Source organism: Sciurus vulgaris, assembly GCF_902686455.1.
Source record: "Sciurus vulgaris genome assembly, chromosome: 15".
In the NCBI taxonomy this organism is placed as follows: Eukaryota; Metazoa; Chordata; class Mammalia; order Rodentia; family Sciuridae; genus Sciurus; species Sciurus vulgaris.
This window is the reverse complement of record NC_136476.1, coordinates 57,875,567-57,893,317: the sequence shown is the minus strand read 5'-3', so window position 1 is coordinate 57,893,317 and position 17,751 is coordinate 57,875,567. Positions and strand designations below refer to the sequence as shown.

Below are 17,751 nucleotides of genomic sequence, written 5' to 3'. Positions count from 1 at the left end.
TGCCATAATCATACATGCATGGAATATTATTTGCTGAAATGAAGCAAATTATATTCCATTATAATCTTATGGGACCTCTGTTGTATATGTGATCTGTCCTTGGCAGAGACATCATTATTTAGCACATCATGAGGCTTAAAAATCATTTTTGTATAATTTTGAGCAATTGATTAAAACCGGCAGGGAAAAATGAGCAAGGATAAAATGGCTGGGGGGCTGGAAGGAAGGTTTTAGAATTAAAGACAGAAAGTGTGTTAGGGGAGCTGGGGTCGTGACCCAGTGGTAGAACACTTGCCTAGCACATGTGAGGCACTGGGTTCAATCCTCAGCACCACACAAAATAAATAAGTAAAACAAAGGTATTGTGTCCATCTACAACTAAAAAAAAAATAAAAATAAAAATAAAAAAGAAAGTGTTAGGGGACTCATAAATTTACAGGACAAAATAAAGTCTGGGCTGCTAGAAAGAGAACAAGTCCAAGATGAGCAATGATTGCCTGGATCTCTGCACTGTCCCAACAGCTCTCTGAGAGGACAATGAAAGCAGATCTTGGGGATGATGGATTTGGTGGTTGTAGGTTCGGTGAAAATGGCCAGAAGGGGACTGAGAGGTGGTAACTTGGCCCAAAGCAGAAAAGAGAAATAAGGGGTTGAACGATGGAGGCCCACCATGAGGGTAGAGAATGTTTGCAATTAGATGGGGAAGACCCAGAAGGGAGTACCAGAGTGGAGCAGGGCCTCATTATCACATGGCTCAGTGCATCTAAGATCAGTGAGGAGCAGAGTTTGAGAACAGGGGACAGTCCAGTGGAGGCCTGTGGAGTCCAGGAATCTAAAGACTTAGCAATCCAGGTGGTTAAGTTCAACAGAAAGCAAAAATGAAGTTGAGTCAGAGTTTGGACAGTAGCTTTGGTGCTTAGAGAGTTCTTACCATTTGCTGATGAGCAAGGAACTGAGGTTAAGTGACTGTGTTCTGGGGAGGAGCAGGGGTCTCCAGGAAGGCATCAGGGTGAGAGAGTCATATGTGTTCAAATACCACTCACTAGCTGTGGGGTCTTGGGGCTAAGTGCTTAACCTAGCCCAGCCTCGTTCCCCATTTTCATACTGATAATCACTCTATCTTCAAGGTAGAAGGCATCAAATGAGATCATGGATAATCATGCTTACTAGAATATCTCATGCTCACTGTAGATACTTAATAAACATTAGGTCTCTCTCCTCTTTCCCTCAAATCAAATACCCTTGGGGGCCCAGCTTGAGGATCAGCCAGTATCACAGCAGGTAATCAAAGGAACTGATGATCCCTGGGTTCAGTGATGGAGCCAGGAAATGGGTCAGAGACAGAAACAATAATACTGAAATGACAGTGTGCTTGTAACACAAGCCAAACAAAATAATGCCCAGGTCAATGTCACAGAGCAACTTAGACTCAATTCTGAGGAAGAATTTTCTGAAGCATTTCTTGGGTAATTTTATTCATGGTGAGGGGTATTAAATAAAAGAAGGGAAAGAAATTCCCTTTGACACTTGATGGATTAGTTGGACCCTTTTCAAAGAAAAGCATTTGGACAGGTATTAAGCCTCTTAGACTTTTAGCCCTTTCAGTTTTATTCCAGCTATAAAACAAAGGTTTATAAACATCTTTGCTTGCAGAGCAATCTAAGATATTTCCTGAAAGAAGGAAATGAGGATCTCCTAAAATTAGTGCCTAAAACAAAACCAAAACCAAAACCACATAAAATCAAGATTATCCTTAGAAAGCACTTAAATCATACTTAAGCTGAAAAGTCAACAATTAGCCCAAAGAATAGAAAGCATAGTATGAAAGAGATATTTGTACACCCATGTCTATAGCAGTATTGCTCATAATAGCCAAGAGGTAAAAGTAACCCAAACATCCATCAATGAATACCAAAATGTGGTATATATGGACAATAGAACAGTATGCAGCCTTAAAGAAGAAGGAAATTCTGACACATGCTACATAATACAGTAAGTGAAATAAGCTGCTCAGAAAAGTATAAATCCTGTATGATTTAATTTACGTGAGTAGGCAGATTCACAGAGAAGGTAGAATGGTGGTTCCCACGATGTTTGGATGGGGGAGTAGGGAGTTGTTTCACAGGTATAATTTTAGTTTTGAAGAAGAAAAGGTTCTGGAGATTGGTGCACCATGTAAACGTACATGACTCTATTAAATGGTACACTTAAGAATGGTTAGGATGATCAATGTTATTTAATGTGTATTTTACCACAATTAAAGAGTCAACAATGAGTTTCTTTACTTTTGTGCATTCAGCTCTGGGCATATGATCCTTACTTAGTCCTGATTTTCTTCTCCCCGTCCCCATTCCAACCAGGCCTTTCTCCCTATGGTCCCCAAAGTGGGAGCGAAACCCTTTCCTCTTTCCTTTTTTTTTTTTTCAGCCAAGCATCTATGGTTTAATTCATATGCAAAATTGTGCTCCATTGCATCTCTTCTTCTTTTTCTTACTAATAATATTTTACAGCTAATAAAGTCCCATTGGGAAGCAGTAAGACAGATTTGGCCCCTAGACCACACCCATGACTTGAATGTCACAGAATACACCTATGCATGAACTGATGAACTAAATTAGGAGATCCCCACCTTTCTATTTGTGAACCATCAACATGAAAATAACATTTGTACTGAGAATATATGATGGTTTGTGTAGAGTTGAATAAATGCTGCATGAGCAGCCCCCACAAAGAAGGGGTTCTAAGCAACGAAGTAGTGATGGCTTAAACAATAAGGCAGAGCACTGCTCATTCTTTGAGAGCTGTGGTTCTGATTCTTGTCAATTTCCATTCACAAAAAGTTAATTTCCTGGGCTGGGGTTGTGGCACAGCAGTAGAGTGCTCACCTAGCACTAGTGAGGCACTGGGTTCCATCCTCAGCACCATATAAAAATAAATTAATAAAATAAAGATTTTGTGTCTAACTACAACTTAAAAAAAAAAAAGCCTTAAAAAAATAATATCCTGTCATCTTGATTTAAAAATAAACCCTCCATACCTCTAAAGGTATGGCACCTGGTTGTGCTTGTTCGCAATCCCAGGGACTTGGAGGCTGAGGCTGCAGGATCACAAGTTCAAAGCCAGCCTCAGCAACTTAGTGAGGCCCTAAACAACATTGTGAAACCCTGTCTCAAAATTTAAAAAAAGAATCAAAATAAAAGGGGCTGGGGATATGGCTAAGTGGTTAAGTACTTCTGGGTTCAGGCCCCAGTACCAATAAAACAAAAAACAAAAAACACTGTTAGGCGAGAAATTGTTAGCTCCATTTAAGTTATATTTAAGTTTTGGAAGAGAAATGGAGTTTCACACGCTGTGTGTTTGTATCTCCTCAGAGCATGCAGGAGAGCTTTGCCCCCAGGAAGTAGTCAATAAATGGTTATTGAATTTAGAGTGTCCTTCTTTCCAATCAGTGAGGTTTAATCTATTTCCAATTCAGAATGCCTATTAATTTTTCAGCATTACTAAGCCTTTTAAAAAATCCATTTTGGGATGTGCTTAAGAGTTCACAGCAAATACTATTATATAAATGATTAAGAGAAAACTGTTAAATGAAGCATGTTTATTCAACACACCAGCAGCCATTGGTAAAATGTAATTTAATTTAATCGTTTAAATTTACATTGTTAATGTACAAGAGCATTTCTTTCAAACCACAGGTTAACACACACTAAAGAGCAATGCTGTTGGAGGAGCAGAGGAACTTGGGGAAACTCTGCCGTCTGAAATAAAAGCAAGGCACTCTCCATTAACAGCTGGTGGATTCCTGATTTCCGCCCACGGAAGGCATGTTCACACTGAGAGAGCTCTCCCACCAGGGGAAGAATCACCTGCTTCAATGCTTCCTGTCCTCTTCTGAGCTAGTGTGGTCATCCACTCTATACACTGGTGTGTCAACATTAAGACAAAAAATAAAAAAGGGAAAGAAGTTGAATTGATCGCTGGCTTGGGAGGCTCTCATAGTTGTAGTAACTATGGAAGACAGAAGAACACTGGCTATCATCTTTATTTTCAGTACGAGTGTCTGGACCTATAACTAGAAAAGCTTCTTCATGCCTTCCAATCAATAGATAGGAGGGCTAAAAAGTCCTTTTCCTTAAATCTGATGGATGTTAAAAAAAAAAAAAAAGCATTTCTCTAGGGCTCTGTATTTTTGTTTTGCTTTGCTTTTCCTTCACAGACATGACAAAACAAGGATTAACTTTCCAAATACTCATGGTGCACAAGGTTATGTATGCCCAGTACTTCTAATTTATTCAAATTCAATTTGAATTTGGTCTGAAGCTATCTTGTGTGAAATGTTAGCTTTCCTGATATTTAATGATGTTTATTATGTTTGCATATAAGCTCAAACAATTAAAGCAAAAGTACTACTTTATTCGTGGTTATCTTCAGGTAAAATGTTAATGTTAGTGGTTATGTGTAAAAGCCCGTTTTCCTATAGATGCAGTAAGTTGAGAAAGAAAGACTATGGAAAGGTGAATTAAATCTTAGTCTTGATTCTTTACTAGCTGTTTGTCCTTGGGTAACTCCGTATTCTTCAATGGGCCCATTTTCTCCTCTGAATTTCAGGAAGTTGGACCGGTTTACAAGTCAGGCCCTTTCCAAGTCTAACATTTCAAAATCCGAACATTCCAGGACCTATCATCTTGATATAAAAATAATAATCTTTCATAAAAGCTTACACAAACATAATACATGATCAAATATCAGAATGACTCTTGGAAAAGAAAGTATATGATTTGCTATCTGGGTTATACTTTGCAGCAATTAGGCAATTCATTTGGCATTTGATTGTATAATTTAATGACAATATAAAGAGCACAGTTTTGTTATTTTTCCTTTAAAAAGACTAAAGCAAAAATGATTTAAAGCTAACAAAAACTACTGTGACATGAGTTTGACATTCAAAGTTCTTAGCAAAATGGCCAAAGATATTTTAACTTGATACAGAGTATATAATATAAAGACTTTTAGACCTAAAAATCTTCAAACATTATTCGAATTTAGCAAAACATAAGCAAAATTTTAATATCAAAGTGCTAAACAGTACTGCCTTAAAAGTCACTGCAAATGAACCATAAAATAACGGCATGGGAAGTGACATTTATTGTACAAATGGTTAATAAAAAGACACATTATAAATATATATATGTAACCTGCTATATTTATATATATATATATTTGTTTATTTAATTTCTAACTGGTGTATCCAAGTCACTGTGAACACCCCATTTAATTATTCTGTAACTCAGCTTCCAGGAGCTGGTGGTCTTGCAATAAATACAGGCAAAGCTATTACAATATAACGTGCATACAAATGTTTATACAAATAAGGACACTGCGACAAATTCTCATAATAATATGGCATTAACAGTAGAAACATACAAAAGGGAGTACGAACACGGAATGTTGAAACGCAGCCCACTAATCTCTTCTAGTACTCACATTAATACTATTTTTTTTTAAAAAGAAGACTTGCTTGCTCTCCAAAATTGTCTCTTTAACCAATAACAAAAATTAAATTTTATATATAAAAATCCTTATTGTCCCTGGTACTTACCCTGTATGACCCAGTTTCTACTCATTTGCATGTTCTCATCTGGGGATCCAATACTTAACTGACTCATCAAATGCTCCTCTCTGGCTTCTGAATGAATGTATCAGTAAGCTGCTACAACTGAAGCAAGTTTAGAACACTCTGGTGGGGTCGATGGAACACAGCCAGAACAGGTGTACAGAATCCATTTTATAACTCGATCCCCTTTTGGGACAGCTGAACAGTCAGCAGGGATCTAGTTCTATCAAGAATGGCCAAAAATCTTGGATGGGCCAGACCTCAGAAGGGTTCTACAGGGCAGGTGGATGGAGCCTGTGCTAGGAAAATTAGCATGTCACTTGCTAGCATGACTGCCTCCTTTTCATTTCCATAGAAAATAAAGGAGAGTTCATGAACAAGACTTAATAAGACAGCACTTTAAAAAAATTGCACTTGTATATGGAAGCGAATGGCCATTATCATTTTGCTATGTCTGATTTGTAGGTAATTCTTCATCTTTCACCATTAGTTAAAATAATCGAAAGAGAGAAATTAACAAAAGGGAATTTTTGCCTTGTTTGCACCACATACGTACCCTTGATACACGAAGTGTGATCTAAAAGGATCAGTCTTAAGACACATCCTACCCTGGCGAACAACCCTTGGCTGTTCTTGTTTTTAAATACAAAGCAACCTTAATTGTATTCCCCAGGAAGAGTTTTAAAACAGTTATATTATCCTTTTCCCCCCCCTGCTGGGATAGCATCATCCAAAAGTGCTTTTTTTTTTTTTTTAGCAATTTCTTAGAAAACCCTCATGAACTATACCCCTCCAGCCCCACCCTCCAAAACCTAATTATAAAACACAATCTCAACACGATTCTCTGCAGGTTTTCTGGCTTTAGGTTGTAAGGAAAGATGCCAGAAAAAAGAAAGAAAGAAGAAAAAGAAAAAAAGAAAAAAAAAAAAAAAAAAAAAAAAAAGGAAGAAGTCTTTTGCCTTCTACAGGAGCTGCTTTTTCTCTGAAGGACAGACAGAAAGTGTTAGTGTCCAGACCCATTCCTTTGCTGCTTAGCAAGCAGGTGCCAGTAGAACAAGCTGCTCCCTGCTCAGGCTGCTCTGGCTTAGAAAGGTAGGGTATCCAGGAAGAGCTTGTCAATGATGGAAGGTGGAGCCACCAAGTCTTCCAGCTTCAGGTAGAAGATGCGCTGGAGGCCCAGGGTGCAGATCTTTCTCAGTTCTACCAGGGCACCCAGCACCTTGGGCTCGGTGGGCTCCAGAGCCTGTCCCTTACTCTGGTGGTCTTTTAAGCTGCTTGTGATCTTGTTGCATAGCTCCTCCACTCTCTTTGGTTCTTTTAACCCATGTCGTTCTGTAGAGGGATGGAACAGGGCAAGGTTAGGAGGCGGCTATTATTTCACGACACTTCAAATTCCAGATCAAGGTCTGTGCCCCTTCCTGCCAGTTGGAATGGTATTTTACAATCAAAGGGCCCTCCTCTGAGAGTTTGTTCCTGTCCTCTGTATCAAACAACACCAGGGTTGGAATCCCAGTCCTGCCGCTTAACTTACTGCATGCCATGGAGGAAGTTCTCTCTCTCTCTCTCTGTCTCTCTCTCTCTCTCTCTGTCTTTTTCACAGATTGCATTTTGATTCATTGTACACAAATGGGGTACATCATTTCATTTCTGTGGTTGTGCACAATGTGGATTCATACCATTCATGTAATCGTACATGTACATAAGGGAAAAATGTCTGTCTGATTCATCATCTTTCATTACCCCCCCCTCATTTCCCTCTACGTAATCTAAAGTTCCTCCATTCTTAATGTTGGAACCTTGTTTCCTTATGAGATGAACACAATGATCAACTCTGGGAAGGGCCCACTTAGGTGGATAACAGGAGAGAAGCACAGAGTTTCTGGCACACAGCCATGCTAAGTGCATGACAGGGTTGTTACTATTTTGTATCCATTATCCTGCTAAGGTCTCACAAAAGCCCTGTCAGTAGGCACGTCTCTTTCAGAGTGAACCGGAAACACATCCAGGCAAATGAATTTACTTGAGGGAGGTGGGGAGGCTGTATGTTCTATTTGCTAATGCAAGAGCCCTGCAAGACCCGATCCAAAATGCATTCTGTTTTCATACTAACCAGTACTGAGAAGATTCCAGCTTTTCTTCTCCTTTCTCTCCCCTCCCTTTAAAACACCTATTGAACTACACCTGATGCTCTGTACAAAATACATGTGTCCTCTTGCCATTGAGGCTGAAAAGTCAGAGAAGTGGAGGAGGCCTGAAAGGATGTGGTGCAGGCGTTTTATAACATGTCAAAACATGAATACCACTATCTTATATTTTATAAAACAATACATAAGATGATCTCCATGTTAAATATTATGGTCTACTTTTTGAATAAAGTTGAGCCATTTCCCCAAAGTCACACAGCTGCTAAAGCTGGGATTTGAACCCCATCTTCAAAAACAGATTCTGTACTCTTGTGCAGTCACCGCTGCATCTCCCTAGAACGAGGAAGGAGCCTGACACCCAATACACCCAATACAGCTCTCCCTCAGCCTTTAAATAGCAACACCTCTTTCCTAAGAGCAGAGCTTGGTCTCTGTTTTCTCAAAGTTTTCTTCTCTCAATATATTTACATGTAAAAACCATAATTTTTAAAGAGATGGAAGACATCTCTCTAATGGAAAAATCAAACATTAGTTTCTAGTTTCCCCTAGATTTAGTTGAAGAAATTTTATTAGAAATCTAAGTTATTTCCCTAAAATAAGAGCCAATCAGAAAATGTAGCACTTATCCACACCTTTTTTTCTCTTTTCTTGTCCCAAATAAGAGATGCCTAGGAACCAAGAAATCTGCAATCTCTCCTGCAGGGCTAGTTGTGTATGACTCAGGAGAGTTTCTCTCTCTCTTTCTCTCTCTCTCTCTCTCTCTCTCTCTCTCTCTCTGACCTGTCAAGGGAGGAGGTTGGATTTAATGATCTCCAAAGTCCCTTCCAGCTCTGATGTATTGCATTAAAGTGCAACCATGATAATTGCTGGCCATGGATTGTACCTCAGTGGATTATAACTTGCAGGTGTCTCTTCTCAAAGCAACATTATATAGAAAAAGGGATACTGGACTTGGAGTGAGATCTGAATTCCAGGGCTGATTCTATCACTTACTGGCACACTACACACTTAGGTGTGACCTAATCTCTCTAAGGTTCAGTGTCTTTATAAGAAAATGGCAATGATGATGGGATAGTGACTATAACAACACCCACCTCTATGGATGGTTGTCAGGTTCAACTAAGATGACATTAAATGAAAGCATTCTGTCGACTGTTGAGTGCCACGGGCCACGGACATGGGAGAGTTAGCACCTTAAGACAATGACCACAACAGCAAGGTGGAGCAATGATGTCCCCTAATTCCCAAGTTCTGCAGTGCATGTCTTTGCTTTCCCCAGGGAACTATTAGCTAATCAGCCCAGGTGCAAACCTTTCTCCTTGGCTTATCTGTAATAAATACATTGACCCTGTCTCTCAGTCTCCAAAGGACCTAAGCCTGAACTTCAAAAGAAATTCTGCCTGCTGTGATGTTCTGTCTAAAGTTTTATTCCCCCCTCCCAAAAAAAGAAAACATAAAAAGCAGACTGCAAATTCGACAATAAATTTCATGAGCTACAAAATGTTCATAGTCTCTGACCGAGTAATCCCACTCTTGGGAATTTATCCAAAGGAAAAATTTAACCGAGAAATAAAACTGTATGCACAAAGAAGTTTGGTGCACATTATCTTTTAAAGAGCCCCTAACCCCAAGAACAAAAACAAACAAGCAAAACACTGGAAAAAGCTAAAGAGATGAAGAATCGGGGGATTGTTGCATAAACAATAGTATGTCCACTTAATGAAAGATTCCACAGACATTAAAAAGGACAGACATGAAGAGTTTGAAGCCACATGGAAAAATACCCATATTATCAAATAAAGGGTTGAATAGTAAATAGTATCTAGGCTGTGATCACATCTCTGCAAAATTATTTCTGCATGTAGAGGAGGAAAGGAAACAAAAAATGTGAAAAAATTTATGAGAGAGTTGGATAACTTTTCTACCTTTCTTTTAAAATCTCCAGGTAAGTGCTATTTGTATAATAATGTTAATATAGAAGATGATGGGAGCTGGCTTTGTGAAGGCCTCCAGTAGCTATAATACGGTCAAGCACCATCTTGCTGATACTAAATTCTATTAGTGCTGAGATGTATCAAATTAGATTCACAAGCCAGGGAGAGATGTGTTTCTCAGAATTAAATACCAGTGCACTGAATTGTGAGTTTTCTCTTCCTTTCAGTACCTCCTATCTTACAGAATATTGGAGATCCTATATTCGTTATGGGGATGAAGGAAGGAAGCAATTTGCTGGCTGGATTTCTGGAGGGGGCTGACTGTAGAACCCCGTAGCCAGACTTTCTCATGGCCAAACTCACAGAAGGGGCCTCAGAGTTCTCCCTGCTCTCTAGCCAGTTGCGCCTGCTCAATAACTATGGCAACCATTATTTATTCAGTGAATTCAAGTGGAGATCGATACCTCCTGCCAGCTGGATCAACCCTAGGCCTGGAATTCCTTGAGGAATTCAGAGACACTCCTGTTGGAAGCCAAAGGCACCTCAACCCTCCTTTGTTGTTTTGAACAGCCACTGGATTTGTGGCTTCTTTACTTTTCCAAAAGAGCTAAGATAAAAATCAGTCTCCATGCAAACTACTGCCAGCAGCCAGCAGGATTTTTACATCACTAGGGAGTCACTAAGTGTCTGGTACCTTCCCAGCCATTTGAAATTCCTTAAAACCCCAATCACTGACATTTAGATGAAGAGACCCCTTTCTTCTAACAGCTTGGTAAACATAGCTGCAGAGCTGATGTATGGAGAGTTCATACATTCTGGGGGCAATCAGACATTTGGATTTTTTCCCTTTATATAGAGAATTTTACAGAGAAGATTTTAGCTTAATATCTGCCTCCACTATTAAACAAGTTTCTTTGCATTTTGATCTATATAATATTTATCCCATACTTCAGTATTTTAACTCAGGCCATATGTATTTAAAACTTCCAAGTACAACTTATGAAAATGGTTAAGTATTAGATTTATGTATTCCAATCATTATGTATGTAACTTGGAAGGGATCTGATTCACTTAGTTCAAATTTTCACCTAAGAGAACAATCTCCATGATGAGATAGTACAACGAGACCAGCTGAACTGCGAGCGTCACTATCTCAGCCTGGTAAGAAAAAGATATATAACAGCACTTTATATTAGACTCATTTACTTTATCTCACTCTCACGATAACCCTGTGAATTAATTAGGCTGGACAAAGTTAAAGATATTTAACTAATAGTTAATTAAGGCTAAGACTCAAAGAGTTAAGTGACTTGCCCAAGGTCAAAATTACCAAGTGGCTGATTTCTTTCATTAAAGAAGAGACTTCTTTAATGCAAGCTCAGAGATACTTCTTTTGTACCTGGCTACTTCCCTTCTTTGAACACCTGTGATTGTTAGGAAGTACCTCCTCATCCCAGCCTCCCTATCACACCTTCCGACTTTCTGTGTACCTACTTCTTTCAACAAATATTTATTGAGTACCTATTCTGTGGCAATGCTATAGCTGCTGGGGTTGAAGCAGAGAAGAAAACAGGCAGCAGATCTTAACCTGTGTCTGCAGTTAACATCTAAGGACACAGTTGGATGCCTGTGCATTTTAGTCACCTGTGCCCGAGAGAACGAGGGCGGGGGAGGCAGAGGAGAGGGAAGAGCTTGATTGGGTTCATGCTCATGGTTTTCCATCTCCATCTGGTTAAGACCTACTCATTGTTTGGATCGTGGTTCAAGTAATTCTTCAGGGAAGCTTCTCTTTTTGTCTCTAGATCACATTCTCCTGTGGTACTCTTCTCATTTCCTCTGCAGGACATAATACTTTGAAGTCAGATATTTATGTGGCAATTGCCTGTCTCTTTTATTTAATGTAGGGTCCATGGGGAAGTGGGCTATATTCGCTCACCACCGTGTTTCTAGCACCAAGCCCAGAACTACATGACATCCAATAAATAGCTGTTAAATAAATATATAAGTGGAGGATCAGGGACATGTTAAAAATGGTTAAATACTAAAGTTGGAAGTTGCTCAGATTAAATACACAGATTGGGAGTTTTTATAACAGTAATAGCGAAGATCTTTCTTTATAAACTAAAACCTCCCACATCAGAAGCTTTGAAACCAGATTTCCTGGCTCTACCTCCTAGCTTGATGACTTTGAGTCTGTTTCCACATTTTAAAAATAGAGATAATAATGGTAGTTGCTTCATGGGTTGTTGTGAGAATTAAATGAGTTATTATATGTAAAGCATTTGGATTAATGCTGAACATTTAGTGAGCACTTAATAAATATTTGCAAATATCCTCTATATTTAAAACTCAACTCATTATGTTCCCTTTCAAATCAGTCATGTTTCTGATTTGTTCATTAATGATATCACAATCTTCCCCGCCTCTCTCATAATAACCTGACAATTCCTTCCCCAAGTAGTCCATCAATTTAATTTGTCCCAAGAACTTCAGTTATTATCTCTGCGATGTACTTTGCATCTATCTCCTCCTCTGTACCAAATTCCTCTGAACCAGATGTTCAATATCTGCTAAAATGTTTTAGTAGCTCCTGACCAGTATTCCTGCTTCCTGCCTCTGCTGTAACCCATATCAGGGAATTCCAAATTCATTTATTAAACAACATCAAGCAAATTAATATGTATAGAGCCCTTGGCACAGTGCCCAGTGCTGAGTATTTAAAAATGATAGTTTTTATTTTCAGAAAATCCCAATTGCTAGTAGGTTCACTTGTTCTTTTTACTCAAGGAATGATCCCCAGACCAGCAGCATCCACATAACATGGGAGCTGGTTAGGAATGCAGAATCTCAAGCCCTGGCCAGACACACATCAGAATCTGTAACTAAACAAGATGGCAAGTGACATGTGTGCAGTTGAAAGCTGGAGCTCTGCTCTCGTCAGTCCTTGTCCCCAGAAGTTGCTTGACTCATCTGTCCCTAGGATTCATCAAGCCTCCGTTTCACATTCCCCAAGGCAGGAACTCACTCCCCGAGGCAGCTCATTCCATTTTAGATAGTTCTGTCTATGAGAATTCACTCCCTAGGGGAGCTTCTTCTAGTTTCAAATAATTCTGTCTTAGTTTCTTATATTGAGCTAAATTTTGCCATCTTATAGTTACCAGTTCTGCCTCTGAGGCCCATTTAAGGAATATCAAATTCTCTTCCTTTTGGCAGGCCGCAGGGGATGAGGAAAGGGATGGGTAGTAACTGTCAGGAGCCCCCTCAAGGAAAAGTGACCTCTCTTTTTGAGCAGGTTTTAGGGCACAGGCTAACTCAGAGACAACCATGCAATTCCAGTCAAAGGGTAAGGAGAGGCAGGAGAGATGTGTTTGTAACCAAAACACTAAGAAACAGGACTTCCTGCTCTGAGCTCCACCTCTTTCTCTAGGAAGTCATGTCACTGCTACTTCTCCTGTCACATGTGACATCCTTTACCAACAGGCAGCTCCAGAGACACTGAGCCCACGCTGGTCAGGAAGCCACAAGTCATTTGGCCATCTGTGTTGAGGTGTAGTAGTACTTTTCAATCTGACTGTCTTTGAGTAGGTGTCTGTCTCTCCAACAAGAACACAGACACTTTGAGGATAAGGGATTGTGTACCTGGCATGTAGCAGATATTTGCTTTATACACTTCCAGGAAGAGCTATCTATTCTCCTGAGAATCCATAAAAAATGTAAGACGGCTAACATTTAGAATAATAACACTGAAGTTTTGTCTTAATTTTTTTCTCTGCAAAGTACACATTAACTCATTTAATTTTTACAAAAACCCTACACATAGGCATCATTATTTGCTATAGTCGGAATGTTTGTGTCGCCTGATGTGTTGGAACCTAAACCCCAATGTGATGGTATTAAGAGGTGGGGCCTTAAAATCACCAGGGAAGAACCCTCATGGATGTGGTTAGTGCCCTTATGGAAGAGGCCCAATGGAACTTGTTTGTCCCTTCTCCCACATGAGGAACAGTCAGAAGGTACCACCTGTGAAACAGACCAAACCTGCTGCTGCCTTGATCTCAGACTTCCTGGCCTCTAAAAGTGCAAGCAATGAATTTCTGTTGTTTATCTTACCTAAAGCCATGTCCCTTTAAGAAAGAAAGAGAAAACTGATATTCAGAGAAGGTAAGAAATGTACCAGGATTGTTTGGCCAGAAAGTGGGCTGGTAAAAACTTCAACTCTGATCTCCAATCTCCAAAGCCTGGAACCACCCTTTTTCAAACTACATCACCAGCCTGCCAAGTTCGACCCTTAGTTTTCCTTGCAATGTTGCTGATGGCTATATTTGATGCAGGAACAGGGTAACCAGGTAACCACTTAGAGTGAGCAGGGGAACTCTGGAAAGACAGGTGGTGGAGGGTGTAGCAGGATCAGCCACCTGCCTGTTCCTGCCACGTCACTGTTTCACTGCTTTCTGCTCTTGGTTCTGCCTTCCTTCCTCCTCTTCAGTCTTAGAGGTCATGTTCCAATAAGACCAGGAAAAATACAGATAGAAGAGAAAGGAGTCATTGTCTCACTTGACAGAAGACCTGAGTGTGGAAAAGAAAGCCAAGGGGAACATTCTTTTAGTGTAGTGATTTGCAAAATGGCATTTGGGCATTTGAGAGTCCCTCTGCTATCTGGTCCAAAACAATCTTTTCAATCTATTTTCCCCTATTCCTATGTGGAAAATGCATTTTTCTCTGAGGTTAGGTCACAATATCAGGTCATAAGGTCAATGTCTCACAGATGCAGTTGTTTCCCTGAAACAACTTTCCAATTTCCCCTAAATATAGGACATGCCCTCACCCCAGAGGCCTGAGAATTGTAACCCACAGTGGCTTCCTATCTTCTCTTTCAGGCTTACCCCAGAACATACGGTCATTGTGCTCTGTTCCTTTTCCTCTACTTTCTACTGAGATCATAGATATGATTTAATACATGCATCATGCAACTCCACTGCACATGTTTTCCCCCAAATGTACTTAGGTGTTCCACTACCATGCCCTTGCCGTCTGGTTTCCTTGATCTGGAATGTTCTTTATATCTTCCTATGTCCTGATACTACTTCTTTGAGAAGTCATTTTATGACCAACACCTGCATTGTCTTCACCCCCTAAAAGTTGGCAATTATCTGGACTTCCCCTTCACAGAATCAGTCCTTTTTAAGGATCTGAGCCATAATAACCTTATATGGAGTTCATTATATCATAATCATATGTGACTTCCTGACACCATAGTCCATGCCTGCTCATCTTCATATCCTTGGGGACTGTCACGGGTTCCTGGCACACACTTACTTAATAAATGGATAGTTATAATATGGCAATTCCACCCTAACTTTCTGTTTGAAGGCTTCTTATTTATTAAACACAATCAACTGTACCAGATAGCAACACACTGGCATCCCATGAGAAGTAAAGCATTTCCATTACTCCAGGGATGTAGCACTGGCCAGAGGTAAAGATTAGGGTACATAAAGTGGGAACCTAAAAACATTTAAAACCACAACTGTGGGGAATTCCCTATTACTGCAGGAAGGGAGAGTGATCTAAAAGAAACTATTTCCTGCCCCGCCTCAGCACCTAATTTCTCATGAGGGGGCCTGGAGAAAAGAAGAGGGAGAAGGAAAAAGAATTGGAGTGGAGGGGAAGCCATGTTTGCCTAAGTCACCAATATCCAGGTTTTTAATGTTTATCCCGGAAGCAAGACTGGCTAAACTTGTAAGACCCTACTTCCCTTTTGTGAATTCTCTGGTTTACCAACAGATAATTCTGGGATGATTTTTCTAATACCCATAGTTGATATTCCACAGTCCTCTTTATGATGATGAAGCTTATTCAGAAGATTCACGGGAGTCCACAATCAAATGAAAGTCACTGTCCACAACAATACGTGCCGCTTCCCAAGGCAGCCCCTCTTTTGCTATTTCCTGACGCTTTCACACACTCACCCAGCCTCGCAGCCGGCAATCACAAGACAGTGCTGTGAGGACCAGAAACCAGAGCAGAGGCTTCATTTTCCTGGAGGTTTGTAACCGCAGCTCCTGTAACAGCCAGCTCTGCCCAGGCCTGCAGGAGTGAGGCCTGGCACTAGAGCTGTCTTGTGGGGGAGATCCAAACGCAGGACCCTAAAGCACTGGGGCCTTGGAAAGTGCAGCTGTTATTTTAATACTGGGTCCTCCCTCAAGCCTCTCTCTCAAGGGTCCAAGGAATTAGTTACCAAATCCACTGCCTTCTAAAGCCATCACCTGTTTCCTCCCACTGCTGGTTTTGATTTCAGACCAGTCAGGGCTTCCAAGGGGAAGGAGCAGGCATGCGCCAAATTGAGGGGGCCTCTGCCACCATCACTCCAAGCTGGAATGCAGGTGGATTGTGTGCCTATTCTGAGTCCAGTTTGGGTACATTGCAAATTCAATTTTCTGTAATACACACTGTCACTCCATGGAATAGCTGTTGTTATTCACATTTTACAGATGGGGAAACTGAAGTTCAGAGAGAAGAAATGCATTATTACTCAGTAGTACATACTTATTAAATATGGCATCCCAGATTAATAAGGAGATGTTGGATTCCAAGCTCCATGCTACGTCTACCATGCCAAATTACCACCTCCTCTAGCAAGTCTCCATACAAATGGGCCACAGGTTGAAGAGCTATAACCCTGGCACACAGCAAATGGGATACAGACTGTCCCCACCCTTCTAATTCCAACTCTGCACTCTGTGCTGAACTGTCAATCTCTCCGGGTAGGGACTGCCTGGCATCCACAAATCCTGGTCTCTTAGGTGTCCATTATTTTCCACCTAAAGCATAAAACAACAAATGCCTAAAAGATGTAGACTTCTGGGGCGAGTCCTATTCTTAAGCCACAGCTCTCACACTGTAGAGCTGGCCACTGTTTTTCTTTTGGTCTCCTTCCTGCCCTAATTTGTGCTCAAAACCAGTGGTTTCAGAGTAGATCTTTCTAAAATGAGAGCCTGGCAACATGCTCCTCTGGACAAAATGTCTGTGGCTACCACGGCTCTCACGATAAACTCCCCCTGCCTCACCTAGGGGTGAAACATTCTTCATGCCCTGCCCCGCTGCTGGCCTGTTGCCCAATAGCATCTCCCATCACTCTATTTTTCAGTCATTTTGATTTTTGATTCATGCCTGGAATTCTCACTCCTTCCCCCTTAGCCTGGAGATAGCCTTGCTCTTATCAAGGACCAGCTCCTGGGATCTGTTCTGGGGAGACCACCCTCACCAATAGTCCCTCAGCACTTTGTACTCACACCCTCATCTCCACTGAGCACCCAACACCCTCCCTCACGTGCATGAGTCTACATGTTCAGGGATGTGTCTCAACAACTTGAGAAGCAACAGCACGTGTCACAGCACCTAGGTAAGTGGACATACGTTGGTTAACTAGACCCAAGACCCATCTCCATAGAGATGTGGCAATGGACTGGTTTTGCTAGCAGAAAACTGAGGCTGGGTCTAATTTTTGGTTTTTTGTCTTCTTAAAATGGACTAAATTCCATACTTTGTAGTACTGAACATCTAACTGTCCTAGGAAGAGCTAAATGGTTCTGAAATTGAGTTGAAGAGCTTTAATTCAAAGGAAGCCTTTGAACCAGTTTCATTAAGAGTCCTGCTGGAATAAAATGTTTGGGCCTTAAATGTGCTTATTTTCTCTTGGTGCTCTGGCATGCCATTGGGAAACCCTCTAAATGGAATCCATACTCTGAGGCTGCCTTTGTTTTTGTTGCATATGTATCCTTCTTAGAAGTCAGTGGAAGCCCCATGGAAAGATGTGAGTTTCTCATTCAGGTCCAAAGACCAAGGGAAAATCACGCTCCCCTTGGAATGAACACAGGAGTGCCTCTTCTCTAACTGCAGCACATACCATTTACTTTGCTTTGCTTTCCATGTAGGGTCAAATGACGCACCTTCCCAGCCTCTGTAGGCACACAAACATGTCTCACTTTAGCTCAAAGGAGAGACCCCAAGATGGTGCATGCAACCAATGCCTGGGTAAACCAATACACATCTCTGATGC

The 17,751-nt window shown here is 40.7% G+C and overlaps 1 protein-coding gene across 2 annotated transcripts in view; it reads right to left on the bottom strand.

The window, feature by feature from the left end:
- Window positions 1-3,618: 3,618 nt before the first annotated feature.
- Window positions 3,619-17,751, bottom strand: part of NR4A3 (nuclear receptor subfamily 4 group A member 3) — a 38,389-nt gene continuing 24,256 nt past the window's right edge. Inside the window, exon 8 of one of the 2 annotated variants that reach the window (XM_079112222.1) lies at window positions 3,619-6,946. In XM_079112222.1, the coding sequence (XP_078968348.1) occupies window positions 6,699-6,946 (248 nt within the window). In that variant the 3' untranslated portion in view covers window positions 3,619-6,698. The other variant, XM_079112223.1, reaches the window with a different exon arrangement.